Source organism: Siphateles boraxobius, unplaced genomic scaffold (genome assembly GCF_051911475.1).
Source record: "Siphateles boraxobius isolate OS27281-9 unplaced genomic scaffold, OSU_SipBor_1 20, whole genome shotgun sequence".
Classification (NCBI taxonomy): Eukaryota; Metazoa; Chordata; class Actinopteri; order Cypriniformes; family Leuciscidae; genus Siphateles; species Siphateles boraxobius.
In genome coordinates, this window is record NW_027508811.1 from 2,030,275 (window position 1) to 2,057,197 (window position 26,923).

Consider the following 26,923-nt stretch of genomic DNA (forward strand, 5'->3'; position numbering starts at 1 on the left):
GACTCCAGAGGTTCAAAGGGGGTCTCAACCAGACCCTCGAGGACTATAGGTAAGTCCCATGAAGGGATCTTGGTTCTAACAGGTGGCCTCAATCGTCTGGCCCCATGAATGAAGTGAGCGAGCAGAGGATGTCTCCCTAAAGGCACCCTTGTCAACCAGGGCATGGGAAGGCAAAAGAGCGGCCACATAAACCTTGAGAGTGGCGGGGCATGTGCCTGTTGATAATTTTTCTTGCAGGAAGTGCAGAACTGAAGCAATCTGGCAGTTGACCGGATCTGTATTATGTACAACACACCACCTTTCAAGAGTTCAAGAATGGGAAAATATTAAAATATTGCAAGGTCTGACCAATGTGTCAAAGTTTGATCAGTTAACATGACCCTATTGGACCCCTTCTGGTAGGTGCTGTAACTACACCATCTGAACCCAAATGCATCTTTCCCCATTTAAAGTAACACTAGGTAACTTTTCAACCTTCATAATATATTTCCAAGTCTCTTGTGATGGTACATCGACTTACAATAGGTTGAATGACACGTCTGCCATAGCCTGACGGGGTCTGTAGCGTTTTTAATCGTACTTTTAAACTTCGGGTTTCGGGTAGTTACCGGCGAACAAAGAGAACTACAAAATTCGACTGCTTTACGGCATATACGTCACTTCCACCACCGCCACGTCCTTAAAATCGGACGTGCGAGCCAAATGTTATAGTCATGGCCGAAGCAGCACAGAAAAACAAGAAAGCAAAGGTTTTATCGGAGCAAAGCAAAAAGAGAAAAAGAGAAAGTGATCGCTTTGTAAACTTGGCTGTCATGCTTTTGGACTAGTAGGTATATTGCTTGCATGCTATCTCTTTGTTTGTTTTTTTGTCTGCCTGACTATGTTACGGAAGCTATCTTATCCTCCGTTTATCTTCATGAATCAAGTAATGATAGTAGAGTAGCAAATTATCAATCTGGTAGCTAGTAAACGATATTCTAGTTTTTGATGGTTAGCTATCGCTAGCATTCTCGTTCTGATTTGAACTTTGCAATCGATGAAATGCAAATAGCAAATGTTTGACCTAAAAAGTGTACTCTACATACATCTTGCAAGTAAATATATAAGATGTACAAAATCATATTTTAGGATACCTAACATGTCTGTGATATTTGTTTATTTGTCTTGCCTCAAGCTATAATGCAAATCGATTTGTAAAATTTGCAGATTCTTGTATGGTAGCTTGATATTATAATATTGACGATATATGGTTATTATCTACATTCTACAACTCAAAGATTGCATTGAAGTATCATATAGATTCAGTAAAACGGTAACCAATAGACTAGGCTACTATAATGACGCTGTCACGGTAGACACATTCTCTGTTCCTTCTCGTCTCGTGTTTATGTTGTGGTTTGAATGCACGTGTGTAGTGGGCGTGAATGTATGACATCACCTGATCCACTTCAGCTGATCCTCATTCACTTCACCAGCTGCAGTCAATCTCACCACTCTATTTATACTTACCGCTGTTCTATCATCCTTGTCAGATCGTTGTTTGATGTCGTTCGTGTTGGTGTTCCAGTGTCCAGTTCCTGCCTTGTGTTCCAGTTCCTGTTCTCCGTCTTCGTCTTTGGATTTCGTCTGCTGTTTCACCGTCACCGCACCATCGTCTCTTCACCACCGGATCCTGACCACCGAAGTCCCTGTGTCACCCGTTCTACATCTGCCTGTACTGCATCATCATCATCATCATCTTTATTAAATCTACTGTTTACTTGCATTTGCTTCTCGTCTATTATTACATGATGACAGAACGATCTGACCAGGAAAGAGAAGCAGCGAGTGCATCACAGAGATCGATGGAGGAATTCATTCACCATAGCATCAGGAGGATGGATTCGCAGCAGCGAGAGATCGGCGACACGGGACGCGCAGTACAGGCCTTGGTGACACAGGTGTCCGAGCTCACCCAGCAGATCCAACGCCTACAGGGTCCCACTGCGCCGCCCACACCGACCGTTCCTCCCATACCACCAGAAGGACCCTCCCAGCCAGAGCCCCGTCTTCCAGTGCCAGAGCATTATGCCGGTGAGACTACCTTTTGCAGAGCATTTTTGACCCGCTGTACGATGCATTTCGCTTTACAGCCCCGCACGTTCAACACGGAACAAGCGAAGGTGGCGTTCGTTCTCACTCTGCTGACGGGGAAGGCTGCGCTTTGGGGAACGGCGGTGTGGGAGAACCAACACCCATGCTGCGCCTCGTTCCAGACCCTCGCCGCCGAAATGAGGAAAGTTTTCGACAGGGCTGTCTCTGGGAGAGAGGCAGCCCGAAGACTGGCGGAACTACAGCAGGGAGAAAGGTCGGTTTCGGACTACTCTATTGAATTTCGGACCCTGGCGGCGGAGTGCGGCTGGAACGAGGAGGCGCAGTGGGATATGTTCCTGCATGGGTTGGCTGACCACGTCCAGAGGGAGATCTACGCCCTGGATCTACCCACCACTCTCAACGGGTTGGTCGACTTGGCTCTGCGGGTGGACGCTCGGCTGTCTAGGGTCGAGCGCCGAGCCCCGTCCACCCGTACCTTCGCAGGGACCGACCCTCCACGATCCAGCGGCAGGGACGTGGTCAGCCCCGTCTACGATCCCGAGCCCATGCAGGTGGGTCGAGCTCGGCTTTCCCGGGAGGAGAGGGAGAGGCGGAGATCCCAGGGCCTTTGCCTGTATTGTGGAGGAGCGGGACATTACGCATACAACTGTCCGGTAAAAGGCCAAGCCCGATAGTAAAACTGAGGCTACTATCGGGTGGGATCTCCGCTAGGAAGACCTCATCATCGATTACATCTACCTCCACACTCCTTCCGGTAAGACTAAGGTGGTCAGTCCAACAGCACGACTGCCATGCACTTCTGGACTCTGGGGCTGAAGGTAATTTTATGGACCACACTTTTGCACAGAAAATTCAGATTCCCCTCAGACCCCTCACTCACAGAATTGCCGTTCACGCACTCAATGGACAAGAACTCCCCACCATTTCCCTTTGCACTGAAGACATCACCCTCACCACTTCCGGCAACCATTCTGAGACTATTTCATTCTTCATCATGGACTCACCCCTTGCACCCGTCGTCCTCGGACACCCCTGGCTCATCCGTCACAACCCCCGAGTGGACTGGCACCATAGATCAGTACTGGAGTGGAGCAAGGAATGTCATAAGTCTTGTCTCGTGTCTGCCTGTTCGTCTGTGCCTGTTTCTGTGTTTCAGGAGGAAGCAGGGGATCTGTCTAACGTGCCCGCGGAGTACCTGGACCTGAAGGAGGTGTTCAGTAAGTCTCGTGCTGCTTCTCTCCCTCCGCATCGTCCCTATGACTGTGCTATAGATTTACTGCCAGGTAAGTCTCCGCCTAAAGGCAAGTTATATTCACTTTCTATTCCAGAAAGGGAGGCTATGGAGAAATATATTTATGATTCTCTAGCAACCAAGTTCATTCGCCCTTCCTCTTCTCCAGCGGGGGCGGGGTTCTTTTTTGTGGGGAAGAAGGACGGTTCTCTGCGACCTTGTATTGATTACCGAGGGCTGAATAACATCACGGTAAAGAATACTTATCCTTTGCCGTTGATGTCTTCAGCCTTCGAGAGGTTGCAGGGAGCGTCCATCTTCACAAAACTGGATTTACGTAACGCTTATCATTTGGTTCGCATCAGGGAGGGGGATGAATGGAAAACTGCGTTTAACACCCCCAGGGGGCACTTTGAATATTTGGTCATGCCTTTCGGGCTGTCCAACTCCCCAGCAGTTTTCCAGGCACTGGTCAACGACGTGTTGCGAGATATGATCGATCAGTTCATATATGTCTACCTGGATGACATATTGATTTTTTCTTCTTCTCTCCAGGAACACGTGCAACACGTCAGACGAGTGCTTCAGAGGTTGCTAGAGAATGGGCTTTTTGTCAAGGCGGAGAAATGCGATTTCCATGCACAGTCGGTCCCGTTTTTAGGGTACATCGTCTCGTCTGAGGGAGTGCGGATGGACCCTGAGAAGATCAAGGCTGTGGTAGATTGGCCAAGCCCAGATTCCCGCAAGGCCCTGCAGAGGTTTCTGGGATTCGCCAATTTCTACCGGCGTTTTATTCGCAATTTTAGCCAACTAGTCGCACCTCTGACTGCCTTGACCTCCCCCAGAACTACGTTCAGGTGGTCAGACACAGCCGAAGCTGTGTTCTCCAAACTAAAGGGCCGCTTTGTTTCAGCCCCCATCCTTGTCGCCCCTGATTCTTCACGTCAGTTCGTGGTGGAGGTCGACGCATCAGAGGTAGGAGTAGGCGCAGTGTTGTCCCAACGCTCTTCCACAGACGACAGGATGCATCCCTGCGCGTTTTTGTCTCATCGTTTATCTCCAGCCGAACGCAATTACGACATTGGTAACAGAGAGTTGTTGGCAGTTAAGTTAGCGTTGGAGGAATGGCGCCACTGGTTAGAAGGGTCGGGGGTACCTTTTATTGTCTGGACTGATCACAAGAACCTAGAGTACATCAGAACCGCCAAAAGATTGAACTCCAGGCAGGCTCGATGGGCATTATTTTTCGGTCGCTTCGATTTTACTCTTTCATACCGCCCGGGTTCCAAGAACGTCAAACCCGATTCACTATCCCGTATATTTGATTTTTCCGAACGCCCGTCTACTACCGAGTGTATTTTGCCCGAAACTCTATTCGTTTCCACACTCATATGGGAGGTCGAATCGAAGGTCAAGAAGGCCTTAGAAGGGGTAACGCCTCCGCCCGGTTGCCCACCGAACCGATTGTTTGTGCCGGAGGGATTACGGTCCGACGTTATTCAGTGGGGTCATAACTCCAACGTGGCTTGCCATCCAGGAGTTAATCGTACTAGCTTTTTGGTCAAGCAACGGTTCTGGTGGCCACTTATGGCTCGCGACATTCACGATTTTGTTTTGGCTTGCTCGGTTTGTGCCACTGGTAAGACTTCCAATCGACCTACAGATGGGTTACTCCAACCGCTGTCGGTTCCTTCGAGACCCTGGTCCCACATCGCACTAGATTTTATTACCGCCCTCCCGCCCTCTCAGGGGAACACAGTCGTTTTGACTGTAGTGGACCGATTCTCGAAGGCAGCCCATTTTGTCCCCTTACCCAAATTACCCTCAGCTAAGGAGACAGCGGTTACAGTCGTAGATCACGTTTTTCGTTTACATGGCCTTCCGATTGACGTGGTGTCCGACAGGGGACCCCAGTTCGTGTCCAAATTTTGGCGAGAGTTTTGCAGATTACTGGGGGCGAAGGTTAGTTTGTCCTCAGGGTTTCATCCCCAGAGCAATGGTCAAACCGAGAGAGCCAACCAGGATTTGGAGAGAGTGTTGCGATGTTTGGTTTCCAAGAATCCTTCCTCTTGGAGTCAACAACTCTCCATGGTGGAGTACGCCCACAACACGTTGCCAGTGTCGGCTACGGGCCTATCTCCGTTTGAGTGTAGTGTAGGTTACCAGCCACCAATTTTTCCCAGTCTGGAATCCGAGGTCGCGGTCCCCTCCGCTCACGCCTTTGTTCAGAGGTGTCACCGTACCTGGACTAGAGCCCGTGAGACTCTACTCCAGGTGGGGGCGCGCACTAAGGCTAAGGCCGATCGCCACAGGTCGAAGCCTCCCGTATACGTCGTTGGTCAAAAGGTGTGGCTTTCAACCAAGAACATTCCTCTTCGCTCCGTATCTAACAAACTTGCTCCCAAATTTATTGGCCCGTTTGCTGTCACCAAGATCATTAGCCCGGTGGCAGTCCGCCTCAAATTGCCTCCCGCGTACAGGAGGATCCATCCCGCCTTCCATGTATCTAAAATTAAACCCGTGTTTCATTCTCATATTAATCCGCCTGTCCCGGTTCCTCCCCCACCGCGACTCGTAGATGGGGAGACCACGTATTCGGTTAATCGTATACTGAACTCCAGGCGGAGAGGACGCGGATTCCAGTACTTGGTGGACTGGGAGGGTTACGGTCCGGAGGAGAGAAGTTGGGTGCCTGCTAGAGACATACTGGATCACTCCCTCATCGATGATTACAATCGACAGGGTAAGGAGTCTGGGAACGCCAGGAGGCGTTCTTAGGAGGAGGGGTACTGTCACGGTAGACACATTCTCTGTTCCTTCTCGTCTCGTGTTTATGTTGTGGTTTGAATGCACGTGTGTAGTGGGCGTGAATGTATGACATCACCTGATCCACTTCAGCTGATCCTCATTCACTTCACCAGCTGCAGTCAATCTCACCACTCTATTTATACTTACCGCTGTTCTATCATCCTTGTCAGATCGTTGTTTGATGTCGTTCGTGTTGGTGTTCCAGTGTCCAGTTCCTGCCTTGTGTTCCAGTTCCTGTTCTCCGTCTTCGTCTTTGGATTTCGTCTGCTGTTTCACCGTCACCGCACCATCGTCTCTTCACCACCGGATCCTGACCACCGAAGTCCCTGTGTCACCCGTTCTACATCTGCCTGTACTGCATCATCATCATCATCATCTTTATTAAATCTACTGTTTACTTGCATTTGCTTCTCGTCTATTATTACATGATGACAGACACGGCTTGTAAACGTGATCATCGCGATCATTTGTCGTTAGAAAAAAAATAAAACCCATGAATTTATTTTCATATGACATGCTGAAATATATGCCACTGTACCTGGGATGAAGACATTTCACATGCGACGCAAGCAGAACACCTGCATGTGACCTCCTCCTACAGTGTTCAGGGCTATCATGGTTGTCAACAAATGCATGTGCATGTAGAATGACAGAGTTTACGACAGTAGTAGAGGACAATACTGTTTCCCAACTGTAGGGTGACCCCGAAAGCAAAAGTTACCTGGTGTTACTTTAAGTCTATCAATAATTCGTATTTATATTACAACTTTACTAAAACTAAAGGTTGCTTTACATAGCCAAAATCACAGGCAAGAAAGTTAAACTTTTGACTTTTGAGAGTATTACATTTCTGAATATATATGTATATTCTAATATATATTCTCAGCATCCTTACACAGACACACAAACACACAGTTTCTTGAGCACAAAATCAGCATGTTAGAATGATTTCTGAAGGATCATGTGACTGAAGACTGGAGTACTGATGCTGAAAATACAGTTTTAAAATATACTGAAATAAAATATATTCTCTGCAGTTATTTAAACTGGAATAATAGGCTATTTATATTTTCACTGTATCTTTAGTCAACTAAATGCAGCTTTCGTGGGCACAGGATACTTCTTTCAAAAGCATTTTTTAACATAGGCTACAGTGTAATGTACACTGTAATTGAGTGCAGTATCATTAAAGTAGGCTAAATGTCTGAGCGAAGACGCTGAAACAGCTGAACCACAGTTCAAGGTTGATCAGATACACGTGTTTATAGAGAGAAACACACCATAGCACTGAACTCCACGGCAGTGAAGGCCACAGACCTGCTCCATTACAGTAAGTTTTCCAAACTTTAGTCAACTTCTAACATTGCTTTGATGGTGAGTTAGGGTTTTCTCTGTCTTATTTTTTTGGAATATGATTACAGGATTATGCTCATTCTAATCATTCTAAGAGATTTTTTGTGCGCATATGTCGTAGCCTACAGATTATTTAAATGCATGACAAGAACAGCTTGTTTTTTTTTAGCTTAATTGTAAGCTAACTTAGTTGTACATTTTCGGCAGGTCTGTTTTGGAGTCTGTTTTTGTAGTTAAATCAGTGTATATTAGCAGTGCAAGTGTGACTCTGTTAATGAGTGATTTTAATGAACTTTGATACTTTACTTCATCTGTTTTTGGCAGGTCATTAACATTGTGGTGGCAAACAATTTTACATCACTGAATAAGAGAATAACATGTATCTGTTGTACTTAAAGGTTATTTATTTTCTTGCAAGAAAAGGCCAACATTCATACAGTCGTACAGAATGGCTGCAGAGAGTGACAATGAGAGGAGGGCATCCTTGATTCCTTATAACATTAATGGTGATGGTGCCTCTTTATAAATAGTTCAATATAGTTTAAAGTACAAATATGTATACAGTAGCCAGCTGCTAATAACTATAAGAACAAACATGACCATGTTACAACCGATTTCAAGTTCCCATGTAAAAACTTATTATTGCATCAAACTTGCTTTTTGAGCGTGTAATTTTAAAAATAAACAACACGATATGATACCATGGTACCATCGTTCGTTGTTATTGCAAAGGATTTTTAACATTTAGGTTCGAATTAAGTTGTACTGTAAATGCTTGCAGTATCTGGGCGGAACCTTCACCATCGAGCACTGGAGCGATACGGACTGTTATTGCAGAAGAACCGCAGCGCTCAGAGGAATTTAAACAGGTAAAATCTGCTCTTTTTATTAGAATATCGATGTATTATGCTTTTGCTGATGGGGCTTACTCTGTTCTGAGGATGGTAGAGGTTTATTTTTTCCTCCGCAACATGTGTAGCTATATATAGAGAGAGACAGATCGCATATTGCCCGGAAAGACCTTGACAGCTGATTAACCCCTTGCTGCTATTTAGAATGTTTCTTTCTCTGACATCTTGACATCTTATATATATATATATATATATATATATATATATATATATATATATATATATATATATATAAACATTCTACGGTGTGTGTGTGTGTGTGTGTGTGTGTGTGTGTAATATGTATGTATATATTTATGTTGTCAATGTTGAGGACAGCTGTGTACAATTTGATGAATAGAAAGTAAAAAAAAAAAAATAATAATAAAAAATACTTTTAAGCATGGATGCATTAAATTGATCAAAAGTGACAGTAAAGACATGTATAATCAAATGTTACTAAAGATTTTATTTCAAATACATGAATTTTCTATTCATCAAAGAACCCTGGAAAAAAATTCAAAACTGTTTTCAACATTGATAATAATATATAAATTTTTTAACATCAAATTAGCATATTAGAATTATTTCTAAAGGATCATGTGAGACTGAAGACTGGAGCAATGATGCTGAAAATTCAGCTTTGCCATCACAGCAATAAATTAGGCCTACAGAAGAAAAGTTATTTTAAATTGTAATAATATTCCACAATATTACTGTTTGTTTTGTTGTTTTTAGTTTTTTTGCATTTTAATCAAATAAATGCAGCCTTGGTGGGCATAAGAGACAAGAGTCTTCTATTAAAAACAAAAAAAATCTTATCATATTAGTAGTTATTTATTTTTTATTCACCCTGTACATATATTTATTCATTTAAAAAACTATACAAATACAGTGTAAATAAATAAACAAATAATTTTTTTTCCTTTCTTTACAATAAAAATGTTTTTGACATAGTGCAGGGCTATTTAATTGAACTGCAAAAAAGTAATTTTGATGAAATAAAATGTTGAAATAAACAAACTTTCCCTTAGTGATTCCTATTATTTTTAACCTAGTTTTGATTAAATTCAACAAGCCATGAAATGATTTTCTTGTGTAATTGGCTGTCCCTTAGGATCATGTGTTTGTTTGTTTGCATAAAAATTAGCAGAATACTTATGTGCATTGGATCTGAAGTGTTTAATCACTGTGTTTTTTCTTTCTGTCTTGTCTCTGCAGTTTAGGATGGCTCAAGCAGACAGCAGGGCTCTGGCTTTGGGAGTTCTGGCCGGGGCTGCTGGGATCAGCTTGGCGATCGCATACTTCCGGAAAGTTGGAGCAGGTGGTGGCAGAGTCGTACACCAGAGCAGCAATGCAGATCACATGAGAGGAAGTCTGGGTCTGCAGACGGGCCAGGCCGAAGTGCTGGATCGGCTGGGTGCTCTGATCCATTGTGTGTCTGAGCTCAAAGAGGAGGTAAAAGCTCTGAAGGAGGCACTTCCACACCTGCAGGACAACATCAGAGATCAGCTTAGGGGCCGAGGCAGGGAAGAAATTGGTGCTCGCAAGGCAAGTCCACTTCATCGAACTCCCGCCAGGAGAAAAAGAGCAGCTGTCCCAGATAGAACTGAAGGACAAAGCTCGGAAGAGGCAGAGAGTGAAGGAGGGTGAGTTTACTGAGATCCCAACTTGGCAGGTGTTTCAATTGTGCATTTTTCCCCCCTTCCCCCTAACTGACACATATTTATTAAAGGGATAGTTCACCCAAAAATAAAAATTCGGTCATTAATTACTTGTATGCAGTGTCGCCATAACCCCTTCTCTTATGTTGTTCCAAACCCATAAGGCTTTAATTTGTCTTCGAAACACAAAATTAAAGCAACACCATGTAACTTTTGCGCTCGGGTTCCCCCTACAGTTGGGAAACAGTATTGTCTTCTACTACTGTCGTAAAATCTGTCATGGTTACACCAGGGGATACACGTACATCCGTGACAAGCCGATACCGTCTTGAGTTCTCGCGAGTTTTCATGTCTTGGGCAGACAGCCAGCGTTGCGTGTGAAATGTCTTCATCCCAGGTACATTGCCATATATTTTAGCATGTCATATGAATATAATTTCATGGGTTTTATTTTTTTCAAACGCCAAAAGATCGCGTAGCTCACGTTTACAAGCCACTGTCATTAAAGTAGCCTATTGGCTACTGTTTTCAGAATGGAAATGCTAATTCAATTCAGTGTTTGTGTGGTAGGTGATAGCTATATATCGTCAATATTATAATATCAAGCTACCATAGATGAATCTGCAAATTTGAAAAATCGATTTACATTATAGCCTGAGGCAAGACACTTTCACCAGAAAAATAAATAAACAAACATGACTATCATGAAAATAAATGGAGGACCAGATAGATTCCGTAACATGGCCAGGCAGACAACAAATTTGAAAAAAAAAAAAATAGAGATAGTATACAAGCAATATATTTACTAGTCCAACAGCATGACGGCCAGGTCAGCATTGGTCGGGCACCCCTCCTCCTCCTCCTCCTTTAGCTCACGCCAGCGAGTGAACGCTGGACCAATATTGATCCTCGTCCGCCCTTTTATTTTGTCACTCTCCCTTTTTCTCTTTCTAGTCTCCTCCGACAAAACCTTTGCCTTCTTTGTTTTAGTTGCCGCTTCGGCCGGGACAACAACATACATACGGCAAACAAACGCTAGTTGGGCTCTCACGTCAGAATTTGAGGAAGTGGGGGGTGGTGGGGGAAGTGAGGTATGCCGTAAAGCAGACGCATTTTGTAGTTCATTTTGTGCTCGGGTTACTACCCAAACCCCGAAGTTACGTAGTGCCAGTAAAAGCGATACAGACACTGTCAGGCTATGGCAGATGTGTCACTCAACCTATTTTAAGCCGATGTACCATCTCAAGGGTCTTGGAAATATATTATGAAGGTTGAGAAACTACATAGTGTTGCTTTAAGATAATTTTCTGTTCAAACATTCATAAAGTGATTACAAAATAAATCCATATGGATTGAGTACATTTGCATTAATACATTCACTCTAACATCTGTTCATCATAAAGCAATCGTGACTCTTCAGAAGACTTGGATTAAACCACTCGATTCATGTGGATTTATTTTACAACTCTTTATTAATGTTTTTGAGCATCAGATTTTTGGGTGAATAGACTTTCAATGGAGGGACAGAAATCTCTCAGATTTCATTAAAAATATCTCCATTTATGTTCCAAAGATGAACAAAAGTCTTATGGGTTTAGAACGACATGAGGGTCAGTAAAACATGACAGAATTTTCATTGATGAGTAACCTATGCCTGCAATTATATTTAATGATATCGTATTTGTTTCTATGACAGCCCTAGACTCGGAGTCAGATTCTTTGGTTAACCGATGCACCTCCTGTCTATCAATCATTTTACGCACTAACAGGGCTTCACAAATGTGGAAGCAGGAAGCTGAGAGTGTATTAAGTGGATCATTCAAAACATTCAAATTCATAAGCAGTGTGTCAGTTATTATCTTGTCTTGACTGAGCACCAGTTTGGTACCACTTTGGTATTGTCCAACCATCTTACTGGTATGATGGTATTTTGGTTGAACAGGGTTTTAACATTTTAGGTTGGGAATTGCATTTTTTTTTTTTCGTAAGAGCAGATTACTCTTATTATTTACTCACGACCTGCAAATTATTGTGTAGAAAGTATAGTTGTTGAGAATAGACATTTTAGATATTAGAGTAAATGTTAAAGCCTACAAATATTGTACAAAATAATAAGAGTATGAATGGAATTATTATGCCTGGAAACGGTTTTTGATTAAATATTATTTTGACTAGGCTAATTCTGTTTTTGAACTAATAGCTAATCAACTAGTAATTAAAGGGTTGTTAAGCAATTTCTTAGAAACACTGTTAATATTTGAAATCAACCCAAACACACCCCTCCCTTCATTGCTCCGCCCCCAAAATGCACAAACACGCAATTCAAGAGTGGATGCCTCTTTATCATAGCTGAAGCGAAAGCAAAATAGTGCTTCGCGAAAATGACGATCGAACATACAGTACATATACAAGCAAGAGTTTGTTGTTAGTCGCCAGAAGCACAGCAGCTCCAGAAAAACAGTGACACTCAAAACTGTCCTGTTATTAGAGAAAACATTACAACAACAGCATATCTTGTTTCTGTGAAAACCAATGCTAATCGTGCATAAACAACGCAACCTCGGTTGCCCACAACCTAGAAGCGTGTTGTGGTGCTCGGTCCGATCCACATTTAACAGCGTTTCTCAGAAATCGCTTTCTGCACATTTAAAGGGGCTATGTGTAGTTTTTAGCGGCCTCTAGCGGGGATGTTTCAGATTGCAACCAATTTTAACTTGAGCGCTCGTGTGCATGCTTGAACTAAAAAGCGAGCACTCATGTTACCGGCCACACTGAGACTTTCAACACAACGGAGAAAAGATCACAATAGGGATGAAAGCCAACTCTGGGTCTGTTTTTAGACATAAATATATACCTATACCTAAAACAAAGCGGAGGTCTCTCCATAATTCAAACGCCCTGCCGATGTTGATCCGTGTTTTCATCCGAAGTTGATCCGATTCTCGTTTGGCCTGACGAGCATCAGCAGATCATTTAAAAAAAAAATATATATATATATATTTTTTTGTGGAGTCTGTGTTGTGCTGGAGGCAGGTCGTTTTTTGGTGTTATCAGACTCCATGTAGTTAGCTGCAGTGCCGTCGCATAGACTGTATATTAAAAGGAGAGAGGCTCGGGAGTGCGCATGCACGTCACATCCGATGGAGTTCGCGGTAAATCGGACCCGGGGCCTTCACATAGAAATAGGAATACTGGCCTTCAGAGGTAATAGCAAAACCCGACAAGTGGATCATTGTAATGTGTGATTACAATCCCTTCACACACAGGCCATAAAAAAAGGATTCATTTTAGAAGAAAAGCTACATATAGCACCTTTAAAACAAAAAACATAACTAATGCATTACAAGAAAATAACAAAATCAGGTTGTTAAACTGTATTTAGACATGCCCCTAGTTTTGGAAAATGCCCTTTTGCTGATTTTAGTAGAGTATTGTTCGTTCTTAATTAAAGACATTTTGGATTTTGAATGGTTTTTGACATTTTTGCACTGGACAAATGTAACATAATTTTGAGATTTAGGAGAATTAGTAGTGTGCACATAGCTGGGGCATGATTCAGGGAGAGAGACAAGAGCGTTCCAAATCATGTGTCGTCTGTACAGACGAGGTGAACTTCGCTGCCTCCAGTCATTCATTTGAACGATTGTTCACTAAATTCAGCATTAAGCACTTTACAAGTCTGTTCCAGTCTCACTAAATTCTGCTCCTGAAGCCATTCAGAAATAATCGGTTTTGTTTTCCATAGCATTAAACTTGAGTTCTTGTTATTTTTAACACGTTATGTTTTTCAACGCCTTAAATATCCAAAAAATGATTTGTTATTTTATGCCGCTTGGTTTGTGCAATTTCGCCTCCACATACTCAAAGTGTAAAAATAAAGGAAGCCCTGGAGGCGTCTAAAGAAACATCTCTGCGATCAGTTTTCATAAGTTGTTTTTATATGTCTGTTTTGTGCATTTCTAGACCATGACTGGGTTTGTGTTGCTCAATGCTCGGTTATCATGCTTTTGAGCAGCTAGGATGTGTTTTAACACCACAATGCAGTGCAGAAAATTGATTCAAAAGCGTGCGTGTGTAGTTTGGTCCTTGGACCGCTTGGGTTTCAGAGAACCGTTCATCTGTCAAAACAGTTTCCTCCTTTCTGTCTCTCTTTAAAGCACCGGCAGACCAGTCTAAAAGAGTGACTGCTGATGAGTTATCACTGCCTAATTTTTACTGTCTCATGTAGGAACTTGCAATTCTGTCAACGTTCCTACAATGCTAGAATGAAATCACGTCACAGCTCGCCTTAGTTGTATTAAGGATCTTAATACTTGAATGTTTAAAATGATACCATTTATTATGTTTGATTGCTGTAGATTTAGAAAAAAGTTATTGTTTACATAGAGGCAGACAGGTCACATCACTCCAGCTGTTATAGGATGGAAATGAATGAATGCTCTTTAATGAACTGTTCTGCTAAATGGACTGTGACGTTTACCTGTGACTATAGTATTGCCAGAAAGGAAATGTTTTTGAAGATGCAGACAGCACATCATTGTGTTTGGAGTTTAATCATCTTATTGAGATGTATGAGATGCTCAGACCTATAACTTCCTTGTATTTGTACTTAAATAATAGTTTATTTGTGACTTAATGTGGCGTCTCGTTTGCTGACTTGGTTTCAGTACGATTGTTTGATGTTCAAAAGAAGTCTCTTATGCCAGGGCTGCATTTATTTGATAAAAATACAGTAATTGTGAAATATTGTTACAATTTAAAATAACTGTTTTCTATTTGAATGTTTTAGAATGGAATTTATTCTTGTGATGGCAAAGCTTCATTACTCCAGTCTTCAATGTCACATGATCCTTCAGAAATCATTCTAATATGCTGATTTGGTGGTCAAGAAATATTTCTTATTATTATCAATGTTGAAAGCAGTTTTGCTGCTTAAATATTTTTGTACAAACTGTGATAAAAAAAGTCTGGATTCCTTGAATAGAAAGTTCAAAAGAACACCATTTATTTGAAATAGAAATGTTTTGTAACATTATAAATATTTTTACTGTCACTGTTTTGACCAATTTAATGTGTCCTTTCTGTTTTAAGAAATCATTTATTTCCCAAAAAAGTTTTACGGACATCAAACGTTAGAGGAATAAGGAATAGAGGAATAAAGAAGTTATTCAAACTCACGGGGGAGCTGATGAAATCATCTGAATGTGTGCACAGCCAGTGAGTGTTGAGATGGTAACCGTGTTCCCCCTGAACAGCTCTTCTTTTGAAAGTGTTTGCCTTTGTCTTGCGTTTTAAAGGCTTGAGTTTTAATCGGTTTAAACTGAGTTGTTCAAGGTGCTCAGCACACATAGTAAAGCTTGCCGCAAGGCACTGGGAAAAGTAGCTTAATGATTATGAATGTGTCTGGGAAAACATTACAAGGAGACATTTTAATTGTTTATATAAACTAGGCCTAGTGTTTTGTGAGTCTGTGTTGGCTGCAAAGATGAAGATGAGGATGTTGACTCGTCATTCCTGCAGTATAGTGAACGCGCGCACGCCTACAGAGAGAAATGCACCTTTTATTTGGATTACATAATCAAACTATTAATTGGTTTGTTTAAAAGTAGACATATTTTAAGATTCTATAGGCCTATTTCTCATGTCTGTGAGGCAAGTAGCCTATACGCTGAGTTTCGGTTCATTGTGACGCGCTGCAGTTCTTCTCAGTTGAAGACGGATCAATTTTCTGCTCGTGAGTTTATTCTGTGTGCTGTTAAGTGCTTCATCAGATTTATCGTGTTGCCGGTCTTGGTCTTTTGATCCACTTTTGATCTTTTGATCTATGTGGGTTAGGACGCTTACACTACATCCTCACGTGCAAGCCACGTCTCTTTGGGCAACGACCTAAACTAGTATTTTTCCACCACAGCCAATCATGCTGCATGCACTGATGTTGACGCGATTAACCCCTTAGGTTTTGAAATTTGTTACTGAAAAACAAGACATGTTTCGATACTCGATAGTATCTAGGCAATTCCGTCGTACCTAAAAAGCATCGAACTCGATACCCAGTCCTAGTTGTTTATGCTCAAACAGCAACATTACACACTAAAAGTGAAATCATAATCAAGGACCCCTTTAAAGGGTAACTAAACCCCTGGTCAGAGCCTGACTCCACCCACTGCCAATATTTGAAAAATTGAAACCACCCCAAACATCCAATAGGAAAATTCAACTACAGTAGCCACCGTTCAACCTGAAGAGGGCAGCACTCAGACGTTTTTACACCATATATTGTAGAATTAAAACACTTTATAAACAAATGTCAAAAAAGTTACTCGAATCAATGAACAGTACTAATAAAGCCCCATTCTTACAGATCATTACCTAAAAAAAGTTGGTTTAGGGTTTAGTTACCCTTTAACATTGACTGCAGCAGCAGGTAGCAGCAGTTTTAGGCTGCTGTCACTTTAAAAACTAAAGCAATGATCCATTGATACACATCTGATTTTCTCTCAACTGTTTACTTTCACTTAAGACATAACTGACTGTTTAAATGAATGCTTGCCAGAGCAGGCAGTTTGATATATATTTTTTGTGTGTATTTGTCCTTTCAAGTGCAATAAGACACAAAAGAGAACTCAATTCGGCACTCGTACCCTGTTAGAGAAGCGGCTTTCTGTGTGCGTCGGCGCTGCACACTGAAAATGCGCTTAAAATAGTTTAAAATTGCTTTATTGATTAAATTGGCAAAACCCATGCATGATAAACTTTTTGTTGATTCCTTTAACTATCCCTGGCCATCATGCAGTCCTTATTGTCGAGCCTTGTATTGTAACCTACCTATTGTAAATTTCTTTGTGCTTTCCTGGAGATTGTTACATCACTTTACACGGTTTACAAATGGTCTCATTTTCTTTGACTTCAAATGTGAAATTTATTAACATGTCTGTTTTTCTCTTTCTCACAGATGTTGACATTTTTATACATTTTATAAGGCATACAGGAACTGTATACAGTTAACCCTGATGAGTAGATAACCTCACTATAACCTCCCTACCACACAGATTCATTGTGATTCCCAAACCGTCCCTCCCTAACATTTTTATCTTGTACTTATTCATTGACGAAAATAATTTAATAAATAAACACACACACACACACACACACACACACACACACACACACACACACACACACACACACACACACACACACACACACACACACACACATATATATGTGTGTGTGTGTGTTTATTTATTAAATTATTTTAGTCAATGAATAAGTACAAGATGAAAATGATATGTGTGTGTATATATATATATATATATATATATATATATATATATATTATTAACTGTACAAAAGACAAACTAATAAAATAAATATAAGACAACACTTTTTTTGACTGTCTAGACAGTGAAAAAAATATTTAATCACATACTTCAAGCTTATTTTTCATAATATGTGTCATTTCATTTTAATGCTGTTAATTTTTTATCATCCAAATCCTTTGAGTAGGCACTAACTCCCATTGTAATAGATCTACAGTATTGTGGATCACGCTGGAATGAAACTATAAGCTTCAGTGCTGAAATGTGCTGATTTATCTCATGATCACAAACGTTCATTAACACCTCCACTAAAAGAACATGCTCAGCAGACAGAAAGGAAGACTTTAGCAGATGAATGGGAGGATCAATGAATGAAAACATACAGAAAGGCCCAAACTGTCCGTGTTGCCTTTTCACAATTGCATTGAAAGCTTTGACTCATGGAAATGTTGGATTCACTTCAAGTGTTCGCAGGTTGGACACTAAAAGTCATTCATATATTTTTGCCAGTCATTGGGAGGGTTATTTTGATTTCATTAATCAGGGCTAGGAGTTTTTCATTTTTCCCCATTTATTTAGTCAAAAATTAGCTTTTTCCTATTTTGTCTTGCTTTTCTAAGAAAAAATAAATTACAAAACTAAAATTTTAAAATATTTATTAACATTGAACATTCAAAAATATTCATTTAACACTGTCCAGCAGACATTATGCTAGCAAAGCACAATATCACTTAACTTAAAATAAATAAATTGTTAAACTAAAAATATTTTTATTTGGTCATCTTTGAGCCTATATTAGGCCTATAACTGACTGCTGAAAGAATGTAACGTACTTTGTTTGCCTAGGTCAAAAATGTGCAATGAAAAGAGTGCAACATTTTATTTCATTATAGCAATATACAGCATATAATTTAGTTTTTTTTGTTTTGTTAGGCCTATATAAAAAAGAAAGAAGCAAATTACAAACAACTGCAAATACGAAAATATACTAATTAAATAAACCATGTTTTTCAGTTACAGTAGGTTAATTTAACATGTACATTTATTTAACATCTTTTTTTGCTTGTTTAACATTAATGACAGGTTTTAAAGGCTGCTGTCACTTTAAGGCTGAATGCTTGTATCTACCAGTACTGACACGTATATCCGGTTTTCACAGAGCGGTTAAGCCATAACCGACTGTAGTTACGTGAGATACTAATGGGCATTGTGTCTGTATTTGACCATTCAGGTGCGAAGAGAAGTGAATTCGGAATCGCACCGAATGTTTGGCAATCGAAATTATTCGTTCGAAAGTGCTTTTTTTTCGCTCTATTCGGCCGAATAATTGCAAAACATTCGGGCATCCCTAAGAAGCAGAGCAGTAATGCAAAGGCAAACGCTAATGATGTTGGCTAATGTTTGTCCAAATGATGCGTCAGATCTGATTGTACAGCCAGATCCTTGACAGTTGTTGATCTTTGCTTAGGACAGATGTGAGACATGCTCTCAAACAAACATTATGCTCTTGAACCCACCGTTCTGCTCATGGTGGCCACACAAAGAGGGAGATAAAAGATTGGCATCGGAACAATCCTTGATGAAGATTCTGTTTTTCCTGGGTGTGGCTGCATCCTTCAATCCAGAGGATAGATAACTTCATTCAGATTCTGGCTGAGCAATATAGCAAAAAAAAACAAAAAAAAACAAAACAAAATTTTTCAGACGTTTTGCCAACATTCGCAATATTTTTGCAGGTCTTAAAAAGTCTTAATTCTCTCTTCCACATATTAGGGCCTTAAAAAGGTCTTAAATCAGAGCATTATCCCTTGAAACTCATCTTTGATGATAAAAATGATTAAAACGTTTTGTTCCTGTGAAAATAATTTCTTCATGCTTTAAAGTAGCTTGACTGTAACTCTACACCTTCGCTTCATTTAGTATACGTGGAACCATTAATATGCGAATTAGAATTTCAGACTCTTAATGACGGCGCAAATTCTATGGCGTTTTACTAGAATTACAGTTTCCATATGAGTAAGTGTTATGCAGGCTATATGTTGTTGAATTAATTATTAATTTAACCATCGTTTTAAGTTATTAACTGCTTCGAAATGCGTGCTGTTAACGAAACATTGTTGAAATATTTACAGTTAGCCTTCTATATGAATAAAAACAATACTACAGCACAACATAAATATGTAAACCCAACAGTATGAGGTAATTTCAGGTTTCAAGGCATAGGCCTACATCTTTATTCTGATTTCAGAATGTGCACTTTAACACTTTTAATACATATGCTGAATTGTCTCGTCTGCCGCCAAGCTAATGTTCACTACTGTAATGAATATTCTTTTAATTCCAGACTAATAACCATTTACATGCTTAGGACGTTTGCGTTGTAATAATGTACAGGAAGACTTCGCTAGGCAATGTTTTCGACGTTAAATCATATAATTTCCCATTCATTCAAAAGAATGTGTGAACTAGGGAATGCCAATATGTTAGCTCAGTGGCTTCACTTTGTATAACATCATGAGCAATCCAGTTTTCTATATCATTGACATAGACATATAAACAACATTAAAAACTTGATTTTCATCACAGGGGGTCTTTCAATTCATAAAGTCATGGCATTAAATGCTGCTTGCACTGCTAAAAATGTATATTCCTCTGAATATTTGTTTTGTTTTTTTAATATCTAAACATCCTTAAATCAAGATACATTTACTTGAGATGCAAAATGAAGATATGAATATAGTTTTCTTTTTATGGAAAAATTAAGTAAGATTTAAAACAAAAATAAATATATCAATGGGGTATAAAAACTTGTTTTCCCTTTGAATTAAGTTGATTTTTCTGAGCCCATTGTATTTGTTGTTGCTTTAATCAAACATTTTGATCTAGGCCTAATTCACAGAAAACAAGACAACTTATGTTATAATTTTTATTCTCAAGTAAATGTATCTTGATTTAAGAATCTTGAGATGTTTGCACTGGAAAACAAGACAAAAATACTAAGAACATCACTTTTTTTCCCCAGTACGATCAGTAGGTACTGTAAAAGTTACGTCCATATTCTAGTGGTCGGGAGCAGAGGTATTCAAGTAAAGTAGAGATATTTATGTTAATTAAATGTAATGGAGATAATATTTTGAAATATTTTAACAATTTAAAATAACTGTTTTGTATTTTAAAATGTACTCCTAATTTATTCCTGTGAAGCAAAGCTGAATTTTCAGCATCATTACTCCAGTCTTCAGTGTCACATGATCCTTCAGAAATCATTCTAATATGCTGATTTGCTGCTCAAGAAAACGTACTTATTATTATCATCAATGTTGAAAACATTAGAATGCTTAGTAATTTTGTGGAAACCGTGATGCTCTACTGCTTAAAAATTGTGGAAAATAAGAATTTTTCCAAAAAATTTAGCAAGGACACATTACATTAATCAAAAGTGACAGTAAAGACATTTATAATGTTACAAAATATGTTCTGAAGAGTGGAGCAATGGCTGCTGAAAATTCAGCTTGGCCATCACAGGAATAAATTACATTTTATTAATATAATAAAACAGCAAACAGGTCTTTTAAATTGTAATAATTCTGATAAATTATTGTTGTTTTTTTTACCTTTCCCAATGGCTGAATTTCACTGAGAGAAATAAATATAGTGTATTTTGGTGTTTATTTTTTTGTGCTGCTCAACTTGAGTTAGTTTTGGGATGTGACTCACAATTATGTCTGCATGACACTGCAGAATAAGAGAAGAAAGACATTGCAGAGGTAGAGTTGCCAGTATACGTTTAGCAATAATGAGGGTCTGAGAAAGACATCACTTCAGACAGACAGATAAGAATGGCTAAAACGACTCGGATCTCTGGCAGTTAACATGTAACTGTAGCCCATGAAATCAAAAACATCCTGGCAGAGTTAACACTGAACTAGATTAGAAGAAAGCTCTATCACTAAGTCTATCTTTGATTCCTGGGGCTCTAGGTGATCTCCTTTGAATGTCACGAGCGACCTTTGTGTATGTAACATTGAAGTGCCCTCGGAGGTTCCAGCTCCAACACATCCCTGCAGAACTATCGCTCGCAGTCTCAAATGTTCTCACGAACAGCATATGACGCAAATGCTGTAGGTGCCAGCTCTTAATGGAAGCCCTTTTATGTTTTCACTTTTTGTCAAGCCTTTCATTTGCACCTTAACCTGTAATTAATGTTTTTACACACTCATGTCAGCTGCTGAAAGTGTTAGTGCACACCTACAGTCATTGAAAAGGGAAGTTTTTTCAAAAAAGTTAGGCAGGTATCGCATGCCTTGTTTTAAGAAAAATAAACAACACTCACAGTGCTTTTACACAAAAGCCTTTAGGTGTCAGTACTGCAACCAGCAATCCCAATAAACGGTTAATTACTCTGCTTCACATGTACACAACCCTGTGTGATTTTGCTTGTAAACACTATATGAATGCATATCCATTACTGACTGGAATAGTGACCAACAAAAACTCCCTTTTTTTACGTTTATTGCCAAATTTATGCTCGGCCTCCAAAAGGGAATTCCTTCACCTTCTGTGACCCGAGAAGGAAAAATAAAAACAGAGGTTGAAAGCATAGTCAACAAAAGTAAAATCTTTAACTTCTTGTTTTTAAACATGTTGTTTCCTAAATGTATATTTTAGGTTAAGGTACCTTAAAAGCATTTTTGAAACTTTTAGAAACCCACTTTGCCTCTGTATTGTGAATGTAAGCAAGTTATTTTCTTTGACTTATAGAGTCACTTCAGTGTCAATTCAGCTCCAAAATACATTTTATGCAGTTAACATGTAAGTTACATCCTTGTTGTCAAGAATTTGCATTCCTGTAAAGCATAAAGGTATTCAGTCTCATAAGAAGCCAATGTCATCACAACAACAGGTGCTTGATCACTGTCCTCTTTACTGTGTGCTACAGATATATAACCGCACTGACCGACTCTGAGGAAGAGGAAAGTGACGATGAACGAAAACCTCTGCAGGAACCAGTGGATGAACTAATGGCTCTGTTGCAGAAAGCAGACCGACTGCACAGTTGTAACGGGGCAGAGAAAGCACATGGCCTGAATGTTCTGCTGGAGAGGAAAGAAGAGGTATGTAAACTTGCTTTTGAAAGTTGGGTGTCAGGATTTATGTTTTTGGGGAAAAAATGCTGGTAACACTTTACAATAAGGTTCATTAGTTAATAATAATAATAAGTTTAATTTGTATAGCGCCTTTCCCAAGCTCAAGGGCGCTTCACAGTAACAGTAAAGAACAAGCAACAGTTTACACGTAAATGGACAATAGATATTTGCCCAGTCCATAAATCAAGATGAGCGACCGCAGTTGCATATCGCATTACATTTGGAATACAAATACACAGAAACAAAAAACACTTATTTACAGACAGCAAGTCAAGTCTGGGAATAATAGTTATATTTTTTGTTAGAGATGGTGGACCAGTAATTAAAATTTGTTTTAAAGTTTTAGTCAGATTCAAACTGAGAAAATTGCAATTGAGCCTGGTCTTTAATTCATTAATACATGATGATAGTTAATGTATTAACTAACATCAACTAACCATGAGCAATACATTTGTTACTGTATTTGTTAATCTTTGTTAATGTTAGTTGATACAAATACAGCTGTTCATTATTTGTTCATGTTAGTTCACAGTGCATTAATGTTAACAAGATTTTAATCAAGTATTAGCAAATGTCGAAAGTAACATGAACAAAGATTAATAAATGCTGTTTAAGTGCAGTTTGTTATTAGTTCATGCTAACTAAGGTTAACTAATGAAACCTTATTGTAAAGTGTTACCAAAATGCTTTTATTCAGCAAAAGTGCATTGAATTGATCAGAAGTGACAGTAAAGACAAAATATTTCCATTTCAAATAAATGTTATTCTTTTAAACTTTCTATTCATCAGAGTCTCTTGAAAAAACATATATCACGGTTTCCACCAAAAATTAAGCTGGATAACGGTTTTTAACATTGATCTTAATAATAATAATAAATGTCTCTTGAGCACCAGATCAGGCTATTAGAATTATTACTGAAGGATCATGTAACACTAAAGACTGGAGTAACGATGCTGAAAATTCAGCTTAGCCACCACATAAATTACATTTTAAGATAAATTCAAATAGAAAACAGTTATTAGGGCCCAAGCCCTAAGGGGTGAAGGGTCATGTTATGTTGCATGTTTTCCTAAGGTAAACATTTTTTTTTCAACCTTTCGGGCATATTTGTGGCCCTTAACATGCTCAAAAACTCTAGGAAACTTTGACCCTGGATCACAAAACCAGTCACAAGTCGCACGGGTATATTTGTGGCAATAGCCATTGTATGGGTCAAAATTATCGATTTTTCTTTTATGCCAAAAATCATTAGGATATTAAGTAAAGATCATGTTCCATGAAGATATTTTGTAAATTTCCTTCTGTAATTATATAAAACATTTATTTTTGTGAGTGAATGCAGCACAATCGCGAACATAAATGGACAACTTTAAAAGCGATTTTCTCAAAAATATTTTTTTTTTGAACCCTAAGATTTCAGATTTTATCCAAATATTATCCTATCCTAACAAACCATACATCAATGGAAAGCTCATTTATTCAGCTTTCAGATGATGTATAAATGTCAATTTCAAAAAATTTACCCATTTAACTTTTGTAGTCCAGTGTCACATATGGTTGTATTTGAGGAGCTCGTTCCTTGTCATCATTACACCATTTCTACGTCATTGCACATGCACAGTATTTTCCAGTTTCGGATTCGATCGGATCCAATACGATCAAGTGTTTATATCCTCTCAATCGGATTACAAAAGTTTTAAACCACCGCTTACAATCCAAATTAAATTTTAATCTGATTTAGCCAATTCATTCTGATTGACGTGGTTAGATGAGACTTTTTATTCTGACTGTGCTAGAAGTCCGATTACATTTGGATTATTGTAAACGTAGCTAGTGTCTTCAGACATAATTAGTTACTTTTATTAGTTACTTTTATTTCATTTGGATACTATAGTATATGTTGGATGAGTCTATTTTGCACTTTTGATGGTTTATAGTTTAACCCTTTTATTGCTGTGTGGTTTTGCCTGCATTACAGAATGATACATCTTTTAGGACTTAGGATCTGTTTTAATGGCAAAATAAATGCATAGAACCAGTTTATGTGTAGTGCACTGACAACATAGTTTTATATAATAAGTTTATTAATAATTAAGTTAATAAAAAAATATGTATGTATGTATAATCTTAAAAAAATATATTTTGTTGCAAATGATAAAAATGAACTTCACATTCATTTGAAAGTGACCTATAACATCATATAACATGAATTTCATCTAAATTTAAATAATCTCATGGATGTGTCTGTTATCGTTCATGGTTATACTGGCCCCAGCTGCTGCAGTAAATGTGGCATATTGAAGACGATTTTGACATAGTTCTTTTAGATTTGAAATAATATTTCACAATATTAATATTTTTACTGTTTTTTTTATCAAATAAATGCAGTCTTGGTGAGCATAAGAGACTTTTTTCAAAAACATTGAAAAAAATGTAACTTTTTAATAGTAGTGTTCTGGTATTAATAAAAGTTACACACCTCATGTATGTGTTTACAGTTTGATCAGCAGTGGCAGTACCTTTGGCGGTTATCCAGAGCCTATGCAGATGCACATGATTTTGCCATGGACCTTACAGAGAAGAAGAGCTACGCTGAAAACGGTAATCACCGCTTTCATGATTATGGGTTGATATGTATCTGTATCATATGAATGCTGTTCCGTTATACCCCACACAGTGGAACTCTTGGATAACACTGGGAAAGCGTGCCTTCCCAGGCGAGAGGGACGCTGCTGAAGCCACATCCCGCCCGAAGGGAGGCAACATGTGGAAAAACACCTATGGAATGGCCGGATTCACTGCCCCCTCCGGCCAGTCCATATGTGTATTTCCACATGTTACCTCCCTGGCTTATTCTCCCTGGCAGAATTTTTAACTCAGCTGATTGCAGAGGCTCTAAGGTTGGTCTCTGAAGTGCCGAAAGGACCAGAGACAAATCCCAAGAAGGTATAGAGAGCGGGCGAGGAGGACTTAGTCTCCTCGCCCCCCTCAGGAATCTGACGATCAGGTTGTGCTTTCCCAATGACTTACCTTCAACTGCATATGCTGCGATAGTGGCAACATACACTTTAAGGGTGGTGGGAGACAGCCTTCGCTCCAATCCTTCTTGCAGGAAGGAAAGCACAGCTCTGATCGAGCAAGTTCCGGGGTTCTTCTCGTGAGAAGAACACCAGTCAACAAATAGATTCCACTCCAATGTATAGAGGCGCCTCATAGAGGGGGCTCTAGCGGAAGTGATGGTGTCAATTACCGCTGGGGGTAGGTCACCTAGAACCTCCATGTCCCGTCCAGGGACCAGACATGGAGTTTCCAGGGGTCTGGACGTGGGTGCCATAGGATGCCCCGTCTCTGAGAGAGCAGGTCCTCTCTCAGAGGAATGGGCCAGGGAGGGGCTGTCGCGAGGATCACTAGCAGGCCAGGAATATAAATGGCACGAAGCGACCTCAGATGCTTCTGATTCCAAAGGAGGAGATGGTGGGCAAGTTGTGACATGCGATGGGTGTAGACAGTTGCAGTGCTGTCCATACGGACCAGTACATGCTTGCCTAGTCGTGGCGTTTTGAAGCGGCCCAGTGCAAGATGTACTGCTAACAACTCGAGGCAGTTGATGCGCCAATGCAGTTGAGGCCCCGTCCACACACCTGAAGCTGCATGCACATTGTACGTGAGGCGCGCTGTCATGTTGATCAAGTTCTTTTCCATACCGAGAAAAGAGATCATCTGCCCGGGGGTGAGTTTGCTCTTTTCCCAGTTGACCCGAAGCCTTAGGTGGCTGAGGTGACTGAGCACCATGTCCCTGTGTTCGCACAACTGCTCTCTCGACTGGGCGAGAATAAGCCAGTCGTCGAGGTAGTTGAGAATGTGAACACCACGCTCGCACATGGGAGCAATGGCCGCCTTCACTACTTTCGTGAAGACACGGGGCGACAGGGCCAGCCCGAAGGGTAAGACTTTGTACTGATATGCCCGTCCCTCGAGTACGTGTCCTTCAGGTCGATCGCTGCAAACCAATCTTGGGGACGGATGCATTTGAAAATGCGTTTCTGCGTAAGAATCTTGAACGGCAGCCTATGTAGGGACCGGTTCAGGACACGCAGGTCCAAGATTGGTCGTAACCCACCTCCTTTCTTGGGTACAATGAAGTACGAGCTGTAGAAGCCGGTCTAAATATTGGCTGGAGGGAATGGCTCGATCGCGTCCTTCGCCAGTAGGACTGCGATCTCTGCCCTGAGGACAGGGGCACTGTCCGCCAGAACATGGGTGAACAGAATGCCCTTGAACACTGGGGGACACGGGGAAAACTGAATCGCATAGCCGAGTCTGATAGTACGGTTGAGCCAGTGTCTAGAGGAAGCGGACGCTGGACACAATTGCATCGCAATGGCACGCTCCACCGGCGGGACATCCACATACCCC

The 26,923-nt window shown here is 40.1% G+C and overlaps 1 protein-coding gene across 2 annotated transcripts in view; it reads left to right on the forward strand.

The window, feature by feature from the left end:
* Positions 1 to 7,412: 7,412 nt before the first annotated feature.
* Positions 7,413 to 26,923, forward strand: part of rmdn2 (regulator of microtubule dynamics 2) — a 55,132-nt gene continuing 35,621 nt past the window's right edge. The window contains exons 1-5 of one of the 2 annotated variants that reach the window (XM_077236370.1): positions 7,413 to 7,463; positions 8,268 to 8,355; positions 9,598 to 10,025; positions 22,299 to 22,473; positions 25,006 to 25,108. In XM_077236370.1, coding sequence (XP_077092485.1) covers positions 9,604 to 10,025; positions 22,299 to 22,473; positions 25,006 to 25,108 — 700 coding nt within the window. In that variant the 5' untranslated portion in view covers positions 7,413 to 7,463; positions 8,268 to 8,355; positions 9,598 to 9,603. Of the gene's footprint in view, positions 7,464 to 8,267; positions 8,356 to 9,597; positions 10,026 to 22,298; positions 22,474 to 25,005; positions 25,109 to 26,923 lie in introns of those variants that run through there. The other variant, XM_077236369.1, reaches the window with a different exon arrangement.